This window comes from Pristiophorus japonicus, chromosome 6, assembly GCF_044704955.1.
Source record: "Pristiophorus japonicus isolate sPriJap1 chromosome 6, sPriJap1.hap1, whole genome shotgun sequence".
Lineage (NCBI taxonomy): Eukaryota > Metazoa > Chordata > Chondrichthyes > Pristiophoridae > Pristiophorus > Pristiophorus japonicus.
This window is the reverse complement of record NC_091982.1, coordinates 213385790-213405669: the sequence shown is the minus strand read 5'-3', so window position 1 is coordinate 213405669 and position 19880 is coordinate 213385790. Positions and strand designations below refer to the sequence as shown.

Here is a 19880-nt window from a genome sequence, read left to right as displayed (position 1 = left end):
CCCCTCGAGCCTGCTCCGCCATTCAATAAGATCATGGCTGATCTGGTCGTGGACTCAGCTCCACTTACCCGCCCTCTCCCCGTAACCCTTAATTACCTTATTGGTTAAAAATCTATCTATCTTTGACTTGAAAACATTCAATGAGCCAGCCTCAACTGCTTCCTTGGGCAGAGAATTCCACAGATTCACAACCCTCTGGGAGAAGAAATTCTTTCTCAACTCGGTTTTAAATTGGCTCCTCCGTAATTTGAGGCTGTGCCCCCTAGTTCTAGTCTCCCCTACCAATGGAAACAACCTCTCTGCCTCTATCTTGTCTATCCCTTTCATGATTTTAAATGTTTCTATAAGATCACCCCTCATCCTTCTGAACTCCAAGGAGTAAAGACCCAGTCTACTCAATCTATCATCATAAGGTATCCCCCTCATTTCTGGAATCAGCCTAGTGAAACGTCTCTGTACCCCTTCCAAAGCTAGTATATCCTTCTTTAAGTAAGGTGACCAAAACTGCACGCAGTACTCCAGGTGCGGCCTTACCAATACCTTATACAGTTGCAGCAAGACCTCCCTGCTTTTGTACTCCATCCCTCTCGCAATGAAGGCCAACATTCCATTTGCCTTCCTGATTACCTGCTGCACCTGCAAACTAACCTTTTGGGATTCATGTTCAAGGACCCCCAGGTCCCTCTGCACCACAGCATGTTGTAATTTCTCCCCATTCAAATAATATTCCCTTTTACTGTTTTTTTTCCCCAAGGTGGATGACCTCACACTTTCCGACATTGTATTCCATCTGCCTAACCTTAGCCCATTCGCTTAACCTATCCAAATCTCCTTGCAGCCTCTCTGAGTCCTCTACACAACCCGCTTTCCCACTAATCTTTGTGTCATCTGAAAATTTTGTTGCACTACACTCTGTCCCCTCTTCTAGGTCATCTATGTATATTGTAAACAGTTGTGGTCCCAGCATTGATCCCTGTGGCACACCACTAACACTGATTTTCAACCGGAAAAGGACCCATTTATCCCGACTCTCTGCTTTCTGTTCACCAGCCAATTCTCTATCCATGCTAATACATTTCCTCTGACTCCGCGTACCTTTATCTTCTGCAGTAACCTTTTGTGTGGCACCTTATCGAATGCCTTTTGGAAATCTAAATACACCACATCCATCGGTACACCTCTATCCACCATGCTCGTTATATCCTCAAAGAATTCCAGTAAGTTAGTTAAACATGATTTCCCTTTCATGAATCCATGCTGCGTCTGCATGATTGCACTATTCCTATCTAGATGTCCCGCTATTTCTTCCTTAATGATAGTTTCAAGTATTTTCCCCACTACAGATGTTAAACTAACCGGCCTATAGTTACCTGCCTTTTGCCTGCCCCCTTTTTTAAACAGAGGCGTTACATTAGCTGCTTTCCAATCTGCTGGCACCTCCCCAGAGTCCAGAGAATTTTGGTAGATTATAACGAATGCATCTGCTATAACTTCCGCCCTCTCTTTTAATACCCTGGGATGCATTTCATCAGGACCAGGGGACTTGTCTACCTTCAGTCCCATTAGCCTGTCCAGCACTACCCCCCTAGTGACAGTGATTGTCTCTAGGTCCTCCCTTCCCACATTCCTGTGGCCTGCAAATTTTGGCATGGTTTTTGTGTCTTCCACTGTGAAGACGGAAGCAAAATAATTGTTTAAGGTCTCAGCCATTTCCACATTTCCCATTATTAAATCCCCCTTTTCATCTTCTAAGGGACCAACATTTACTTTCGTCACTCTTTTCCGTTTTATATATCTATAAAAGCTTTTACTATCTGTTTTTATGTTTTGCGCAAGTTTACCTTCGTAATCTATCTTCCCTTTCTTTATTGCTTTTTTAGTCATTCTTTGCTGTTGCTTAAAATTTTCCCAATCCTCTAGTTTCCCACTAATCTTGGCCACCTTATACGCATTGGTCTTTGATTTGATACTTTCCTTTATTTCCTTGGTTATCCACGGCTGGTTATCCCTTCTCTTGCCGCCCTTCTTTTTCACTGGAATATATTTTTGTTGCGCACTATGAAAGATCTCCTTAAAAGTCCTCCACTGTTCCTCAATTGTGCCACCGTTTAGTCCTTGTTTCCAGTTTACTTTAGCCAACTCTGCCCTCATCCCACTGTAGTCCCCTTTGTTTAAGCATAGTACGCTCGTTTCTGACACAACTTCCTCATCCTCAATCTGTATTACAAATTCAACCATATTGTGATCACTCATTCCGAGAGGATCTTTTACGAGGAGATCGTTTATTTTTCCTGTCTCATTGCACAGGACCAGATCTAAGATGGCTTGCTCCCTTGTACTCCAAAGATTTGTGTACTGTAACACTCAGGCCTATTTTTTTCTCAATAGTCTTAGTTTGGAACCCTGCATGGTATACAGATACTTGGCATTGTCCCGACCCGTGTGCACAACATAATATCATCTGCGAGACACTGGTCTAGTCCCCATCTCATTGGGATAAAAGGGGTAGTAGAAGCATGGATACAAAATTGGCTAAGGGATAGAAAACGGAGCGTTGTGGTGAATGGCTGTTTTTTTGGACTGGAGGTGGTATACAGTGGCATTCCCCAATGTTCAGTACTAGGACAACTGCTGTTTTTGATCTGCATTAATGACTTGAACTTTGGGGCACAGGGCACAAATTTGAAATTTGCAGATGACACAGAACTTACAAGTGTAGTAAACAGTGAGATAGCTAGTAATAGATTTCAAGAAGACATCGGCTGGTGGAATTGGTGGACATGTGGCAGATGAAATTCAACGCAGTTGATACATTTTGGAAGGAAGAATGAGAAGAGACCATACATACTAAATAGTAGAATTTTAAAGGGGTAAGCAAGAACACAGAGACCAGGGGGTGCTTATGTACAAATCTTTGAAGGTGGCAGGACATGCTAACAAGCAGTTAATAAAGCATTTGGGATCCTGGGCTTTATAAATAGAGGCATAGAGTACATAAGCCAGGAAGTTATGCTAAACCTATATAAAACATTAGTTCGGCCCCAGCTGGAATATTGTGTCCCATTCTGGGCACCGCATTTTAAAAAGGACGTGAAGGCTTTGGAGAGGGTACAGAAGAGATTTACTGGAATGGTTCCAAGGATGCGGGATTACAGTTACCTGGATAGCCTGGAGTAGCTGTGGTTGTTCTCCTTGGAGCAGCTAAGGCTAGGAGGAAATTTGATAGAGGTGTTTAAAATTATGAAGGATTTAGATAAAGAGAAACTGTTTCCAATGGCTGAAGGATCGTTAACAAGAGGGCACAGATTTAAGATGATTGGCAAAAGAACCAGAGGCGACACGAGGGAAAATCTTTTTTCGCACCGATTTGGAATGCACTGATAGGGTGGTGGATACCATTCAATAGTAGCTTTCAAAAGGGAATTGGATAAAGCCACTTTGACTTTATTATACTACGTGTCTTTTTTTCGACTTAGGGACATACATGGCTTCCTTTTTCTTTTAAGTTTTAAAGGTATTTGATTCTGTGTAGGTAATATCCTCGCCTAGGAGGATTGCCCAATTGACCTGATTCAAGTCCTCTGCTATCTTTACGAATCTAGCCCTCTTGAAATCGTAAACTCGTATTAAATTTTCGGCAACTTTGGTTTGACTTATTTTCTAATAATATCATGGTCACTATTGCAATATGCTGATTTCCTTTGTCCCGGGTCAAACTTGAAAAAGTAGCTCGATAGCTCTAAGTGCACTCAGTTCACCAGTTCTTCTGAGGCTGTCAAGAGAAATGTGGTAAGCTCTGTGAAGGAATAAATAAAGAACCTCAGGTAAAAATATTGTTGTACCTGTACATCTATCTCTGGTCCAGTTATAAACATACTGAAAGGAGGAATAGAATAGTACTCTACTGCAGTCATTTGTGCTCCCTTCTACTGCTTATCTGTTCCTGTTTTATAAACCTATTCTGGAGTTTGTAACCTCAGATTTTTTTATTCTACTGCTTTTCAAAGTTTAGCAGATCACAAGAGGGCTTGTGACATATCCAGTGGGAATTAAACAAATTAACAAGGATTTTTGTTCCACCCCTGCATTACCAGATATTGGGCAGCAAAACATATACTGCAATATGTAGTGAGTATAGTTTTTTTTACATATGTGGCATTTGACACAGAATGTGAGGGATATATTTGAGTAAAATGCACAAAAACGTAACAGAGGCAAGCATATATCACCCAAAATTTCAATATGTGACTGGAGGACTGTATATGCAGTGTCGTCTTCTGCTTTCTTTTTGTATTTTTTAAGTTTCTCCCTGCCTTTCAATGTCCAATACCCCAGCTTTATCTACTGGGATAAATGTACATTTATTTGGAAGATCTTTATGATCATTTTAATATATTTAGATATCCCATTAAATGTTTCAATAACCAATAAAATATTTGATTTCCAAAATGTATCCTCTTACACACAGCTAAAATTGTTGGATGCTTGCTTTCAAATCTTAAATGGGTTACACATTGGGTGGGAGAAATGTATTAGAACCTACAATTCTATATTTAAACTCAGCAAAAATGGATATGATTATCCAATAATAACAGTGTGATAATTTGCCATTTTAATCATTAGTGTTTTGTAGATTACACAATTCTACGGTTTTAATGTAAGTTTATTACTTGAAGACTGGGATATTAGGGTGGACATTGCATGGAATTGAATAACTGTTATTTAGGACTTTATTTTTTCTTTCACAGTGATTCTGGGAACATCAAAGTAGGATTAGAACATCTGGTAAGTTTCATGATTATCTCTTGAATATTTGCATCGTCTTTTGATATCTGTATTCTAAATGAACACTTTTGAACAAGCTTTGAATACCTAGCACTCTGAAAGTAGACAATTTCCCAGAGGAGCAGCCTTACTTTTCTTATGTGCAAGGCACTCACACTTCCATTTATCTCTGCATTCCAAGGGAATTAATTTTTTTTGTTATAAATTATAGCTTTTTGATGTAAAGATGAAATAAAATAGACTGAAACCCATATCATAGAAGAGAACTCGTGGATAGTACTGCAGCATACTGCTGATAGAAAAGATTGGCTACGTATTCTGTGTTATTTTGTTCTTGTTTTTTTATATTACAAAAAGGAAGATCAGTAATGGGTCTTCTGTCGTAACAATAGTTGAGATTAAGGTTATGTAATAGAATGTCACATACATGAATATATATTTTTGTATACAAACATATATGTTTGTTTCAGTGTTGTAACCTACTTAACCACAATGTTCTGTGGCGTACTAGATCATCTCTGTCTGTACTTAAATATACAATCCCATTTTTAAATAGATGCCCATGCATTTCTTTTTAAGAAGTACAATGATGTACTATACTTGTAAGGGTATGTTTCTCTTGTCCAGAGGCTGGGGAAAATAATCTTAATCTCTAGTCTCGATTGATGTTAATTTTATATTTATCTCCTTTATTTTTATGTGTACATGATACCTCTCAGTTTTTTAAAGATTTAGATTCTTTTCACCATGAAATCAAACATTTTTATGCAAGCAACAATTTCTTCAAAATCTAGAATCCTAAATCTCAAATCATAATAATAATAACTTTTATTTATATAACGCCTTTAATGTTGTAAAATGTCCCAAGGCGCTTCACAACAGTGTTAGAGATAAATTTGACACAGAGCCACAGAAGAAATTAAGGCAGATAATCAAAAGCTTGTTTAAAGAGATAGGTTTTAACGAGCGTCTTAAAGGAGGGAAGCGAGGTAGAAAGGCGTAGAGGTTTAGGAAGGGAGTTCCAGAGCTTAGGGCCCAGGCAGTTGAAGGCACGTCTATCGATGGTTGAGCAGTTATAACGATGGATGTTCAAGAGGCCAGAATTTGAGGAGCGCAGACATCTTGTGGAATTGTGAGGCTGAAATCACCCTAATCACTGAATTTTACAATGCGCCCAAGTCATTTTGGATGTAGGTTGTCTAAATGTGTGACTTGTACTCCAAATTATACTGGATTAATATAAACTGGTTGACTTATAATTGTTACCAAACTGTTAATTTTGTGAGTCATGGAATTATATGATACGATCAAAGTAGGTGTCTGCCTCGGCTCAGTGGTACCATGCTCACGCTGAGTCAGAAGATCCTGGGTTCAAACACCACTCCAGAGACTTGAGCACAAAATCTCGGCTGACGCTTCAGTACTGAGGGAGTGCTGCATTCTCGGTGGTCCCATCTTTCAGATGTTAAAGGTCACATGGCACTATTTGAAAAAGTGCAGGGGAGTTCTCCTCGTATCCTGACCAACATTTTTCCTTCAATCAACAGCACTAAAACAGATTCCCCGCTGATTTATTCCATTGCTGTCTGTTGGGACTTTACCGTGTGCAAATTGGCTGCTGCATTTCTCAACATTATAACAATGACCACATTTCACAAGTACTTAATTGGCTGAGAAAGGCTTTGGGATGTCCTGAGGTCATGAACGGTACTATATGAATGCAAGTTCTTTGTTTTTCTTTCTTTTTTTTACTTCAACTCATAATGTTTGGAGATGAATTACAGAACAGTCCTATCACAAGGTAACTGGAAATTTGGTCCATCTTTGCTCATCCATCTCGGATAAAAACGAACGCATTCTTCTCCATCACCTCATTGAACCGTTTGTTAAAGGAATCTAAGATTTTCATCTTCACAAACCTTTACAGAAGACCACTCCCAAGTGCTGATCATTTTTTGTGTGAAGAGATTCTTCTATCTTAAGTTGACCTATTTCTCCTTGTTCTTGTATCCTGATATACTTTGAGGTAGTGATCTAGATTTATTTTAGCGAGACCTTTAATATCTCATTATCTCTATAAGGTTACTTCTCATCACCTCCTTTCAATACAAAAGAGACTCAGTTTCTCCAGTGTTTTCTTGTGCCTCAATCTTTTAATGCTCCACTCGGCACTGCTCCACTCTGGCTTCAATGTTTCCCTTGTGTCTTGGTGACAAGGACTGAACACAGTACTCAAAGTGTGGTCTGATCAGGTTTAAGGTACCTTCTGACCTGATCTGAAGAACTTCTTGCTGTTGTGTATACCATCTGCAATTATGCTGGTTTCTATTTTCTTCTTTGCCCTTCTGATCATTCTTTTTGACATGCTTCTGGTTTCCTGCATTGTTCGCTGTGGATCCTTTCTCCCATTATTGCAGGCTTTGGGAAATTAATTTTTCTTGCATATTTCACTATGGATTGTCTGTTGATCCAGTTAGAGTCAGTTTTTTTTAGTCTACTCTTGTTAAACTTAAATATTTATTTTTTGACCAGATGGATATGGATTCCCAAATCCTCGAGAGACTTCTGTATCTTTGTAATTTATCCTTCAATCATTCATGATTTTATATAATTAATGCTGCTGCTATTCTTTTTGACTGTTCATTAAAATTGGCTCATGTTATGCACGGAAGTAGTTTACAATACAGCTGAGCAGGGATTTGGTGATTAAGAGCAGCAGCCAAATGAGATTGGAGATAGACACAAAGTTTGTTGGAAAGATCGGGGAAATGAAGCGTATGTTCTGTCATGAAATGTGCAGAATACAAACATTTTTTAAAAATACTAGTCGATCTCCTGTGGTGTTGCACAAGGACACCAAGTATAGTCTTCAGGTGAAATAGGGAGATAATTGAACCGGGGTGTTGACGTAATTCACTCCTTGTTTTTAAGTCATACATTGTCCTTATTTTGATATAATGCTTCTATTTTATATTATTACTTACGGTTAAATAGCAAAACTTATGACAATTTAGGAAAAAGAGTAGAGTTGGTTGGACTAAAGAGATTTCTTTGAAGTATAGGTTAAGGAGCTGGAAGATGTGAACCATTAATACACTTGCAGAATAGGCATTCAATTTCAAATTAATTTCAATATAGATAAATGTAAGGTGGTGCATTTTTGTAGGAAGAATAAGAATAATAACTGCTTGGATAATAAGAATCTAAATGGGGTCGAGGAGCAAAGGGATCTAGGGGTACAGATATACAAATTACTAAAAATAGCGACGCAGGTTAATAACGCCTTTAAAAAGGCAAACCAATCACTGGGGTTCATTTCTAGAGGGGTAGAATTGAAAAGCAGAGAAGTTATGTTAAATTTGTATAAAACCTTGGTTAGACCACACTTTGGAGTACTGTGAACATTTTTTGTCTCCATATTATAAAAAGGTATATGGACGCATTGGAGGAGGTGCAAGGATGATACCAGAACTGAGAGGTTATTAGTTTGTGTACTGTAGACTCGATGTATCTCAATGTAACTACTGGTGGGAGAATGTAATTACAGTGTGAGAAGTTTACTCAGTCAATTTCCATTGTAAATGTGAACATAGGAATTTATAATTGGAAATGATAGTGTGCATAGAAAAAAGGTTTTTCATACATTATAGTTGATCTTACATGGCATTGCACATGGGGAGCCATGTCCAAGTGTACTCTATGGGTGAAGTACTGTTAGAGGGAGGTGCATGATTGAACCCTGGAGTGCTGATGGAATTCAGTCCCCATTTTAAACACATAGGCCAGGATTTTGCTGACGCTCAAAGGTGGGTCTGCTGTCGAAATCTAAAAGTTTGACTGCGGGGCGGTATTCCGCTGTGAACTCTCCTCCATGTCAGTTTCCCAAGTGCCGGTTCTGCCTGCGCTACACAGACCCTACTCGGGAGGGTGTAATTGTAGCTTGACATGTTATTCAGAGATCATTTCCTTTACAAATATGAACATTGGAATTTATTGTGGAATTTACCTGTGCCATTGCACATGTTAAGTTTGAGAATATGGTCTCATTCTCTAAGGTGCTGCTCGGGCAGGCCCCGCCGCCGATAAGGTGCTGCTCGGGCAGGCCCCGCCGCCGATAAGGTGCTGCTCCGGCGGGCCCCGCCACCGACGAGATGTTCAGGCGGGCCCTGCCGCCAATAAGGTGCTGCTCAGGTGGGGCACGCCCCTGACGTGATGCCGGTCAGGCGGGCCCCGCCACCGAAGAGGAGTTCGGGCAGTCCCCGCCACCGAGGAGGTAATGGCAGGCAGGCCAGGGATAGGATCGTCGCCCGGAGACAGGGCGCGCTGGGAGGGGCAGGAACGACTGCGTACGTGTGCTGCCTCCACTGCGCATGAGCGCAGCTGCTGGCACTCTTTTTGGCGCAGCACTCTGTAGCTCCACCCCCAGCAGCTGCTGCTGCGCCGCGCTGAGCTGCAAACGGGCCTACAGATATCGGAGAATCGCGAGGTATGTATTTGGCGCTTTTTCAGTTCTAGAAATTAGGCGGGCCTCTCCGAGGTGCACCGTTCTACCGGGGATCCGAAACTTGGGGCCCATGATTCTACAATTCTAATGAATGGTGAACTATGTATGTGCAGCTGGTCCCACTTCATAGTGTAAAAGCACATCGAGTTTTTGGATATTATTATTATGACCAAGCAAATGGAACCACACACATGAAACATACAAAAATGAAGGACACAAAAGACCAGCTGGCTACGGTGGTATTTCTTTTGTTTATGAGCATGCTGATGAGTTTTTACATATCTGGTAGGTTGCAATTCACCTGTAAGTTGGACATTGCTGCTGTGGACTGGGATTGTTATTTGTCAATTGAATGGACATTATTCTATAGAAAATGATGTAATGTAAAGCTGTTACTTGAAGAATTCCATAAAAACACATCAAGAACAGTTTGTCTCCATACACAGAATCACTTTAAACAAATTACCCTTTCGTTAATCACTACCTAATTGTTACCCAGATATGCCTAAATTTGCATATCAATAAGGCTCCATTATAATTTCTTCTTTTGGTCTTTTTAAGAAATCTGCCCAATAGCAAATGATAAAATATGTGTGCTGTATAATATTAACATATAATGATATAGAATTACTTAATAACCTTTGCTTCAGAAAATAATTGGTTCAAATAAATTTTTGATAAATCATTTTATCATGTTTATACATGAATCAGACCAAACCTTTCAATGAAAACAAATTTGTAAAATATATTTAAGAGCTTAGTTGTGATGGAAATTGAAAAGCAAAGCTAGATTTGCGTGAAAATGATAGAAATAATATTAAAAAGTTGCTGTCACATGTGTAATTGTGCTTTTTATTGATACTTCGGAAAAAAAGAGTTGAGTAAAGTATATTACGGTAAAATGTCAACTTTTTAAGGACATGAAGAAATGTAAATCCATTTGTTTCAAGGACAATATGCAAAATAAGTTGGGCAAACACTTCTGTCTTCCTCTTCCCAATGCCATAAATTTCATTTTTACCGACATCAAACTAAACAACCTTATAGAGCCTTGAACATTAATTCAATCACTTGGCATTAATAGCTCCTTTCTTTCAGCTACCACAAACAAACCACTTCTTTACTTCAAAAGAAAACCAGAGGAGCAGACTCTATCCAATAATGCATAATACTCCGCTGAACTTAGTTATTTTTAAAAAGTATTCATTTTGAGATTATGAACCATGTTTCTCAAGTTATCGGGCCCAAGTTTCCACACGCGCCTAGAACGGCGCAGTCCCGACCTGGACGCCCGTTTTTCGTGCCACAAAGTGCGCCTAAAAAAATCCTCCGTATTCTCCACCTCCCTGCAGGTCCTCGGGCCCTCAGCGCAGCCAGCACGAGCTGTGGGGGGGCGGAGCCAGGTCCATGCGCTGAAAACAGTGCCGGGACCTCTGCACATGCGCGCTACAGTGGGCACGCAAGTGCAGTAGCTCCAGGCGCCGAACTGTGTGGGAGGGGCCCGAAGCACGCAGCCCCTCGCCCTGGCCGAATGGCCTCACTGGGGCTGCGTGAATAAGGCTCCTCCCACGGCCAGCTCCTGCTTCCCCCCCCCCGACTGGACCCGACCCGACCCGGCCCGCGCTCCTGTTCCCGCTCACCGCCCCCCTGACTGGACGCGACCCGACCCGCGCTCCCGCCCCCCGACCCGACCCCCCCCCCCCCACTGGACCCGACCCGACCTGACTCCTGCTCCCGGACTGGATCCGACCTGACCTCCCCCCCTCCCTCTCCCCCCGTCTCTCTCCCTCCCCCTCTATCTCTCCCCACTCCCCTTCCGGACCCGAACCGAACCTCCCCGACACGACCCGACGCCACCTACCTGTAAATCTGGTGCTGGGGACGGGCCCTGCCCGAAGTCTCGGGCCGGCCCGTTCAGCCTTCGGTCCCGAAAGGCCTGCCTGAAGCACTTTCACACAGGTAGGAAGATGGTTTATTTAATCTTTTCTTTGCTTATAAATGTTTATTCAGATTGGATTTATTTGTATAATATTTGTAGAAGTATAAATAAGGATTTATTATAGAATTTAATGACTTCCCTTGCCGCCCCCCCTCCCCCCCACCTCGTTCTGGACGCCTAATTTGTAACCTGCGCCTGATTTTTTAATGTGTAGAACAGGTTTTTTCAGTTCTACAAAAATCTTTACTTGCTCCATTCTACTTTAGTTTGGAGTACGTTTTCACTGTGGAAACTTTCAAATCAGGCGTCAGTGGCCGGACACGCCCCCTTTTGAAGAAAATATTCTGTTCCAAAGTAGAACTGTTCTACCTGACTAGAACTGCAGAAAAAAAAATGTGGAGAATTGCGATTTCTAAGATAGTCCGTTCTCCACCAGTTTCTCCTAAAAATCAGGCGCAAATCATGTGGAAACTTGGGCCCATAGAAACATAGAAAAATAGGTGCAGGTGTAGGCCATTCGGCCCTTCTAGCCTGCACCGCCATTCAATGAGCTCATGGCTGAACATGCAACTTCAGTACCCCCTTCCTGCTTTCTTGCCATACCCCTTGATCCTCCTCGTAGTAAGGACTTCATCTAACTCCCTTTTGAATATATTTAGTGAATTGGCCTCAACAACTTTCTGTGGTAGAGAATTCCACAGGTTCACCACTCTCTGGGTGAAGAAGTTTCTTCTCATCTCGGTCCTAAATGGCTTACCCCTTATCCTTAGACTGTGACCCCACTGGTTCTGGACTTCCCCAACATTGGGAACATTCTTCCTGCATCTAACATGTCTAAACCCATCAGAATTTTAAACGTTTCTATGAGATCCCCTCTCATTCTTCTGAACTCTAGTGAATACAAGCCCAGTTGATCCAGTCTTTCTTGATAGGTCAGTCCCACCATCCCGGGAATCAGTCTGGTGAACCTTCGCTGCACTCCCTCAATAGCAAGAATGTCCTTCCTCAAGTGAGGAGACCAAAACTGTACACAATACTCCAGGTGTGGCCTCACCAAGGCCCTGTACAATTGTAGCAACACCTCCCTGCCCCTGTACTCAAATCCCCTCGCTATGAAGGCCAACATGCCATTTGCTTTCTTAACCGCCTGCTGTACCTGCATGCCAACCTTCAATGACTGATGTACCATGACACCCAGGTCTCGTTGCACCTCTCCTTTTCCTAATCTGTCACCATTCAGATAATAGTCTGTCTCTCTGTTTTTACCACCAAAGTGGATAACCTCACATTTATCCACATTATCCGTATCAACTACTTGTTACGGTCGTATGTTTTTATTGTATAACTAATGTGTTATCTTCTATCTTAAACTCTGATTAAACACAATATATCCACCAGATTGGTTTACAGTCGATCCTGATTATTAAAGTAACCAGAGATAGCTTTAAACTTGGCTATTTCTAACAGGGAATAAGACTCAAATAATTTTGGCAATCAATGTGATAAGCTCTTTTCTTTAGATGTGAAAAACCGGCTGGAGCTAATGGTCAAGCTTAATGATGCTTACTAACTTACCACCATTTTAACAGCGCACCAACATCAGAAGGGATTAATCTGTTTTTAAAAGGTTTTTTTTAAAGGACATGTTTATATGTAACACCTAAAACTCTGATTGGGTCCGCTTGATCACATGACAGATTGCTGATTGGTCCCCTTGGAGGATAAGACACACCCAGTAGTTTCTCTGGAATGTGTAATTAGAACCATCCTGCTCTACATAATTAGTGACTTTGCAAAGTGTAATTCAAGCCATTCTGACTGCCGACTCGAGACAGAATGGATTTCAGGTTCAGATCCTTTCCCAAACCCCAAACAGGTTCCTGCCCAACCCCCACTCCCCAGCCCAAGTTCCTGATCTACTCCCCCACCTCCCAGCCCAAGTGGCTGACTTACTCCCTCCCAGCCCAAGTTCCTGACCTAATCCTCCCGTCAGCCCAAGGTCCTTTACCTAATCCCCCCGCCATCCCAAGTTGCTGACCGACTCAGCCCCCCACCTCCCGCTGCCCAACTTCCTGACATTCCCCACTGCCCCCACACCCCACCTGGTTCCTGATCTTCTCCCCCAACCCAAGTTTCTCCTCCACAAATTCATGACCTTCTCCTTCCAATAGGTTCCTGACCTTCTCTCCACCGCCCACCCACACTGACCCCCACCTCCCCCATTTGTGTGGGTCACGGATTGTTAACAGCTTTATTGGGTATGAAGTGAAGAGTGACAATGCCATGACTTCTGGATTTCATCCAGTCTTGCCATCTGTATCACGCTCTCAATCCCCTCCCCCCCTCCCTTTAGGCCTGGATCATGTTCTTCTGCCATCCCCACTGCGCTCTCCAGACTCTTTACACCGCCCCCACCGAGTTCCTGACCTCTCTCCCCCCGATCTCCCTTCTCCGTCCGATACCGCCCCACTCTCTCCCTCTGACCCCCCTTTCTCTCTGTCTCCAACCACCCTCTTTCTCCCCTCTCTCCAATCCCTCAGTCTCTCACTCCCATCTCCATTCTCGCCACAGATCCAGTGAGGGGCCTTCTCCCACAGAGCCGGGGAAAGTGTGGGCCTTGCCATGTGCGACCGAAATTTGGTGCCATTGCACATTGTGCAGCCCGGCACTCAGTTTGGGTGTCGGGCTGCGGCCACAGTATCACGCTGCACTGGTGGCACAGTGGATGCCATCAGAGCACTTTTCAGATTGCGTAGCTGCCCTCCCCTTTAACGGAAGGGGAGGGGAGTTGAAACATGTCAGCATTACATGGAGATACTCCCACCACATCGTAGTTCTCTCATATGACAACAGCCTCCAGTTCTGGCATCTTATTTATAATGCTTCTAGAACATAAGAACAAAGAAATAGGAGCAGCAGTAGGCCACCTGGCCCCTCGAGCCTGCTCTGCCATTTAATATCATGGCTGATCTTATCATGGATTCAGCTCCACTTCCCATAACCCTTTTTTCCCTTATCGCTCAAAAATCTGTCTATATCCGCCTTAAATATATTCAATGGCCCAGGCTCCACAGTTCTCTGGGGCAGAGAGTTCCATAGATTTACAACCCTCAGAGAAGAAATTCCTCCTCATCTCAGTTTTAGATGGGCGGCCCCTTATTCTGAGATTATGTCCCCTCGTTTTAGTTTCCCCATGAGTGGAAATATGTTCGCTGCATCCACCTTGTCGATCCCTCTCATTATCTTATGTTTCGATAAGATCACCTCTCATTCTTCTGAACTCCAATGAGTATAGGCCCAACCTACTCAATTTATCTTCATAAGTCAACCCCCTCATCTCTGGAATGAACCTAGTGAACCTTCTCTGAACAACCTCCAATGCAAGTATATCAAAGCAAGCGCTCCATTTGGAACTCCTACACAACAAGCAAGCCCCAGGTGCGCAGAGGAATCGTTTGAAGGACACCCTCAAAACTTCCTTGATTAAGTGCAACATCCCCACCGACAACTTGGAATCCCTGGTCCAAGACCGCTATAAGCGGAGGAAGAGCATCCGGGAGGGCGCTGAGCTTCTCGAGTCTTGTCACCAAGAGCATGCAGAAACCAAGCACATACAGCGGAAGGAGCATGCGGCAAACCAGACTCCCTCCCACCCTTTACTTCAACGACTGTCTGTCCCACCTGTGACAGAGACTGTCATTCCCACATTGGACTGTACAGTCACCTGAAAACTCACTTTTAGACTGCAAGCAAGTCTTCCTCGATTTCGAGGGACTGCCTATGATGATGATCCTTCGTTAAATACGGAGATCAAAACTGTACACAGTCAGTAATCTAGGTGTGGCCTCACCAATACCCTGTACAGTTGTAGCAGGACTTCTCTGCTTTTATACTCTATCCCCCTTGCAATAAAGGCCAACATGTGCCTTCCTGATTACTTGCTGTACCTGCATACTAACTTTTTGTGTTTCATGCACAAGGACCCTCAGGTCTCTCTGTACTGCAGTACTTTGCAATTTTTCTCCATTTAAATTATAATTTGCTTTACTATTTTTTCTGCCAAAGTGGATAACCACACATTTTTCCACATTATAGTTCATCTGCCTAATTTTTGTCCACTCACTTAGCCAGTCTATATCCCTTTGCAGATTTTTTTGTGTCCTCCTCACAATTTGCTTTCCCACCCATCTTTGTATCATCAGCAAACTTGGCTACATTACACTCGGTCCCTTCATCCAAGTCATTAATATATATTGTAGATTGTTGAGAACCCAGCACCAATCCCTGCGGCATCCCACAAGCTACTGTTTGCTAACTGGAAAATGACCGATTTATCTAGACTCTCTGTTTTTTGTTAGTTAGCCAATCCTCTATCCATGCTAATGTATTACCCCAATCCAGTGAACTTTTATCTTGTGCAATAACCTTTTATGTGTCAACTTATCGAATGCCTTCTGGAAGTCCAAATACACCACATCCACTGGGTCCCTCGTATCCACCCTGCTCGTTGCATGCTCAAAGAACTCCAACAAATTTGTCAAACATGATTTCCCTTTCATAAAACCATGCTGACTCGGCTTGATTGAATTATGCTTTTCCAAATGTCCTGCAACTGCTTCCTTAATAATAGACTCCAGCATTTTCCCAACGATAGATGTTAGGCTAACTCCTGCTTTTTGTCTGCTTCCTTTTTTAAATAAGGACGTTACATTTGTGGTTTTCCAATCCGCTGGAACTGTCCCAGAATCCAGGGAATTTTGGTAGATTGCAACCAATGCATCTACAGCCACTTGCATGTCTGCAGCCACTTCTTTTAAGACCTGAGGATGCAGGCCATCAGGTCCAGGAGACTTGTCCGCCTTCAGTCTCATTATTTTACCGAGTACTACTTCAGAGAGTCGGTTTTGCTATCAAAAACGAGCTGGTAGACCACCTCAGAGACTCCCCCTGTGGGATTAATGAACATCTCATGATTCTCCGACTCACCCTATCCCGGAATCAATGCGCCACAATGCATACGCCCCAAAACTCGATGCGACAGATGAGACCAAAGAGGGTTTTTACATCAGCCTCGAAAAATCCCTGTCCCGCGTCCCTGCGGATGACAAACTGAGCCTCCTCGGTGACTTCAACGCCAGGGTCGGCAAAGACACAGCCCTCTGGGGAGGCGTGATCGGCAGAGAGGAGGTAGGGAAAACCAACTCCAGCGATACCCTGCTCCTGACAAAATGTCTAGAATACGACCTTGTCATCACCAACACCTTGTTCCGCCAGAGGGACAAGTACAAGGCATCATGGCAACACCTTCGCTCCAAATACTAGCACCTGTTCGACTATATCATCATCCGAGCCAGGGATCACAAGGATGTGTGCATCACCTACGCCATGACAGGAGCTGATGACTGCTGGACGGACCACCGCCGAATCCGTTCCATCATTAACATCAACATAGTCCCAAAGCGTTGACGGCAGCAGAAGCAGTGCCGCAAAAAAGTCAATGCCGGGGCACTCAAAGACCCAGCTACAGTCAGCGCCTCACTGCTAACCTGGCATGCCTTGATGACCCCGAGATGCAGAATGCCCACAGCACTTGGTCTGCCCTCCTGGCCTCCATAACCAATGCCTGCTAAGAGACGCTCGGTCACTCAACCAAGAAACACCAGGACTGGTTTGATGAGAATGACCAGGAGATCCAAGAGCTGATAGGTCGCAAGCGCAAGGCATTTCTGAGTCTAAAACAACAACCCAACTCGGGAGCAGCAAGGCAGCATTACAGACGGCTTAAGGCTGAGGTCCAACAAAAAACCTGCGACCTAAAGAACAGATGGTGGAGAAAGCACAGGAGATACAGCAGCTGGCCGACAGCCATGATGTGCGAGGATTCTTCACCGCAGTCAAGGCCACCTACGGCCCAAACACCCAAGACCCCACCCCACTGCTGGCCAAGAATGGGGAGACACTCAGCAAGGACACCGAGGCAGTCAGGACCCACTGGAAGGGGCACTTCGAAGATCTCCTCAACCGAGACTCTGCCTTTGACTTGACTGTGGCTTTAAAAAAGGAGACAAGTCCAACTGCGGCAACTACAGAGGAGTTTCCCTGTTATCAACCGCTGGGAAAGTCATCATGAGAGTCCTCCTCAACCGTCATCTCCTTGTGTCTGAGGAGCTCCTCTCGGAGTCACAGAGCGAATTTCGTCCCCTATGGAATACAATGGAGATGATTTTTACAGCGCGACAGCTGCAAGAAAAATGCAGGGAACAGCAGCACCCCATGCACATGGCCTTCTTTGACTTACAAAGGCATTTGACACTGTCAACCACGAGGGTCGATGGAGCGCCCTCCTCCGTTTCGGTTGTCCGCAAAAGTTCATCACCATCCTCGGCCTGCTCCATGACAGCATGTAAGCCTTGATCCTTACCAACGGAACCATTACAGACCCAATCCACATCCGGACCGGGATGAAACAGGGCTGCATCATCGCGCCAACCCTCTTCTCAATCTTCCTCGCTACCATGCTCCACCTCACACTCAACAAGCTTCCGGTTGGAGTGGAACTAAACTACAGAACTAGTGGGAACCTGTTCAACCTTCATCATCTCCAGGCCAGATCAAAGACCGTCCCAACCTCTGTCGTCAAGCTACAGTACACGGACGACGCCTGCGTCTGCGCATACTCAGAGGCTGAACTCCAAGTCTTAGTCAACATCTTCACTGAGGCATATGAAAGCATGGGCCTTACACTAAACATCCGTAAGACAAAGGTTCTCCACCAACCTGTCACCTCACACAGCACTGTCCCCCAGTCATCAAGATCCACGGCGCGGCCCTGGACAACGTGGTCCATTTCCCATACCTCGGGAGCCTCTTATCAACAAGGGCAGACATTGACGACGAGATTCAACACCGCCTCCAGTGCGCCAGTGCAGCCTTCGGCTGCCGAAGGAAAAGAGTGTTTGAGAATCAGGCCCTCAAATTTGCCACCAAGCTCATGGTTTCCAGGGCTGTAGTGATACCCGCCCTCCTGTATGGCTCAGAGACACGGACCATATACAGTAGACACCTCAAATCGCTGGAAAAATACCACCAACGATGTCTCTGTAAGATCCTGCAATTCCCCTGGGAGGACAGACGCACCAATGTTAGCGTCCTCGACCAGGCCAACATCCCCAGCATTGAAACACTGACCACACTCGATCAGCTCCCACATTGTTCGCATGCCTGACACAAGACTCCCAAAGCAAGTGCTCTACTCTGAACTCCCTCACAGCAAACGAGCCAAAGGTGGGCAGAGGAAACGGTTCAAGGACACCCTCAAAGTCTCCTTGATAAAGTGCAACATCCCCATTGACACCTGGGAGTTCCTGGCCAAAGGCCACCCTAAGTGGAGGAAGTGCATCCGGGATGGTGCTGAGCACCTCGGGTCTCATCGCCGAGAGCATGCAGAAACCAAGCGCAGACAGCGGAAAGAGTGTGCGGCAAACCAGTCCCACCCACCCTTTCCTTCAACGACTGTCTGTCCCACCTGTGACAGTGACTATGGTTCTTGTATTGGACTGTTCAGTTACTTAAGAACTCATTTTTGGAGTGGAAGTAAGTCTTCCTCGATTCCGAGGGACTGCCTATGATGATGATGAGTCCCATTATTTTACCGAGTACTACTTCATTAGCGATAGTGATTGTATTTAGTTCCTCCCTCCCCATAGCCCCTTGAGCATTCACTATTGGGATGCTTTTTAGTGTCTTCTACCGTGAAGACCGATACAAAATATTTGTTCAATGTCTCTGCCATTTCCCTGTTCTCCATTATTAATTCCCCAGTCTCATCCTCTCGGAGACCAACATTTACTTTAGCCAATCTTTTCCTTTTTATGTACCTGTAGAAACTCTTACTATCTGTTTATATATTTCATGCCAGTTTACTTTCATAATCTATCTTCGCTCTCTATCATTTCTTTAGATGTTCTTTGCTTGCTTTTAAATGTTTCTCAATCCTCTGGACTCCCATTAGTCTTGGCTACATTGTATGGCCTTGTTTTCAATTTGATACCATCCCTTATTTCCTTAGTTAGCCACGGATGGTTATCCCTTCTCTTAGTCTTTCCTTCTCATTAGAATTCAGATAGATACATCTTATTTTAGATTTGCCTCCTCTCACATTCCAAAGTGTCTTCTTATACATGATTTCTGGTTCATGTGAGTCCCTGAGTTCATATCTGCTTGGTAACTACTTTTTATCCAATGACTGCCTCATCCAGCAGCTTGTTTCCTCCATGCCCAGACTGCCCACCCCACCACACCCTCACCTCATCTATCTAGGTTAAATGAATTTGTATTGCTGTCTCGCAAGTGTTTTTGGACTGTACCTGAACAAAGCAGAAGATGATTTGTGAGGAACTCTGATGTAGCTGTTGAAAATAATTTAAATTAGAAAGGTGGTGGGGAAGTTGAGGCAGGGTTGGAGGAGGAAATTGGACCCCAAATAAGAATGATTGTAAAGTGAAGATAGCCTACAGAGACATACAAGGACTAGATACCAACAGCAGGCAGACATTCGGGACCAAAAAGAGACAAGTAACACGTCACAAAGCCAAATATTGAATGTTATTGAGTTGTATTGCTATTTTTCGTAAGCAACTGTATTTGCTATCA

The 19880-nt window shown here is 43.8% G+C and overlaps 1 protein-coding gene across 3 annotated transcripts in view; it reads left to right on the top strand.

Moving 5' to 3' along the window:
* rsrc1 (arginine/serine-rich coiled-coil 1) overlaps positions 1-19880 on the top strand; it is a 627020-nt gene that overhangs the window by 245368 nt on the left and 361772 nt on the right. For all 3 annotated transcript variants that reach the window (XM_070882350.1, XM_070882349.1, XM_070882347.1), the window contains exon 6: positions 4749-4785. In XM_070882350.1, the coding sequence (XP_070738451.1) occupies positions 4749-4785 (37 nt within the window). The remainder of the gene's footprint in view (positions 1-4748; positions 4786-19880) is intronic.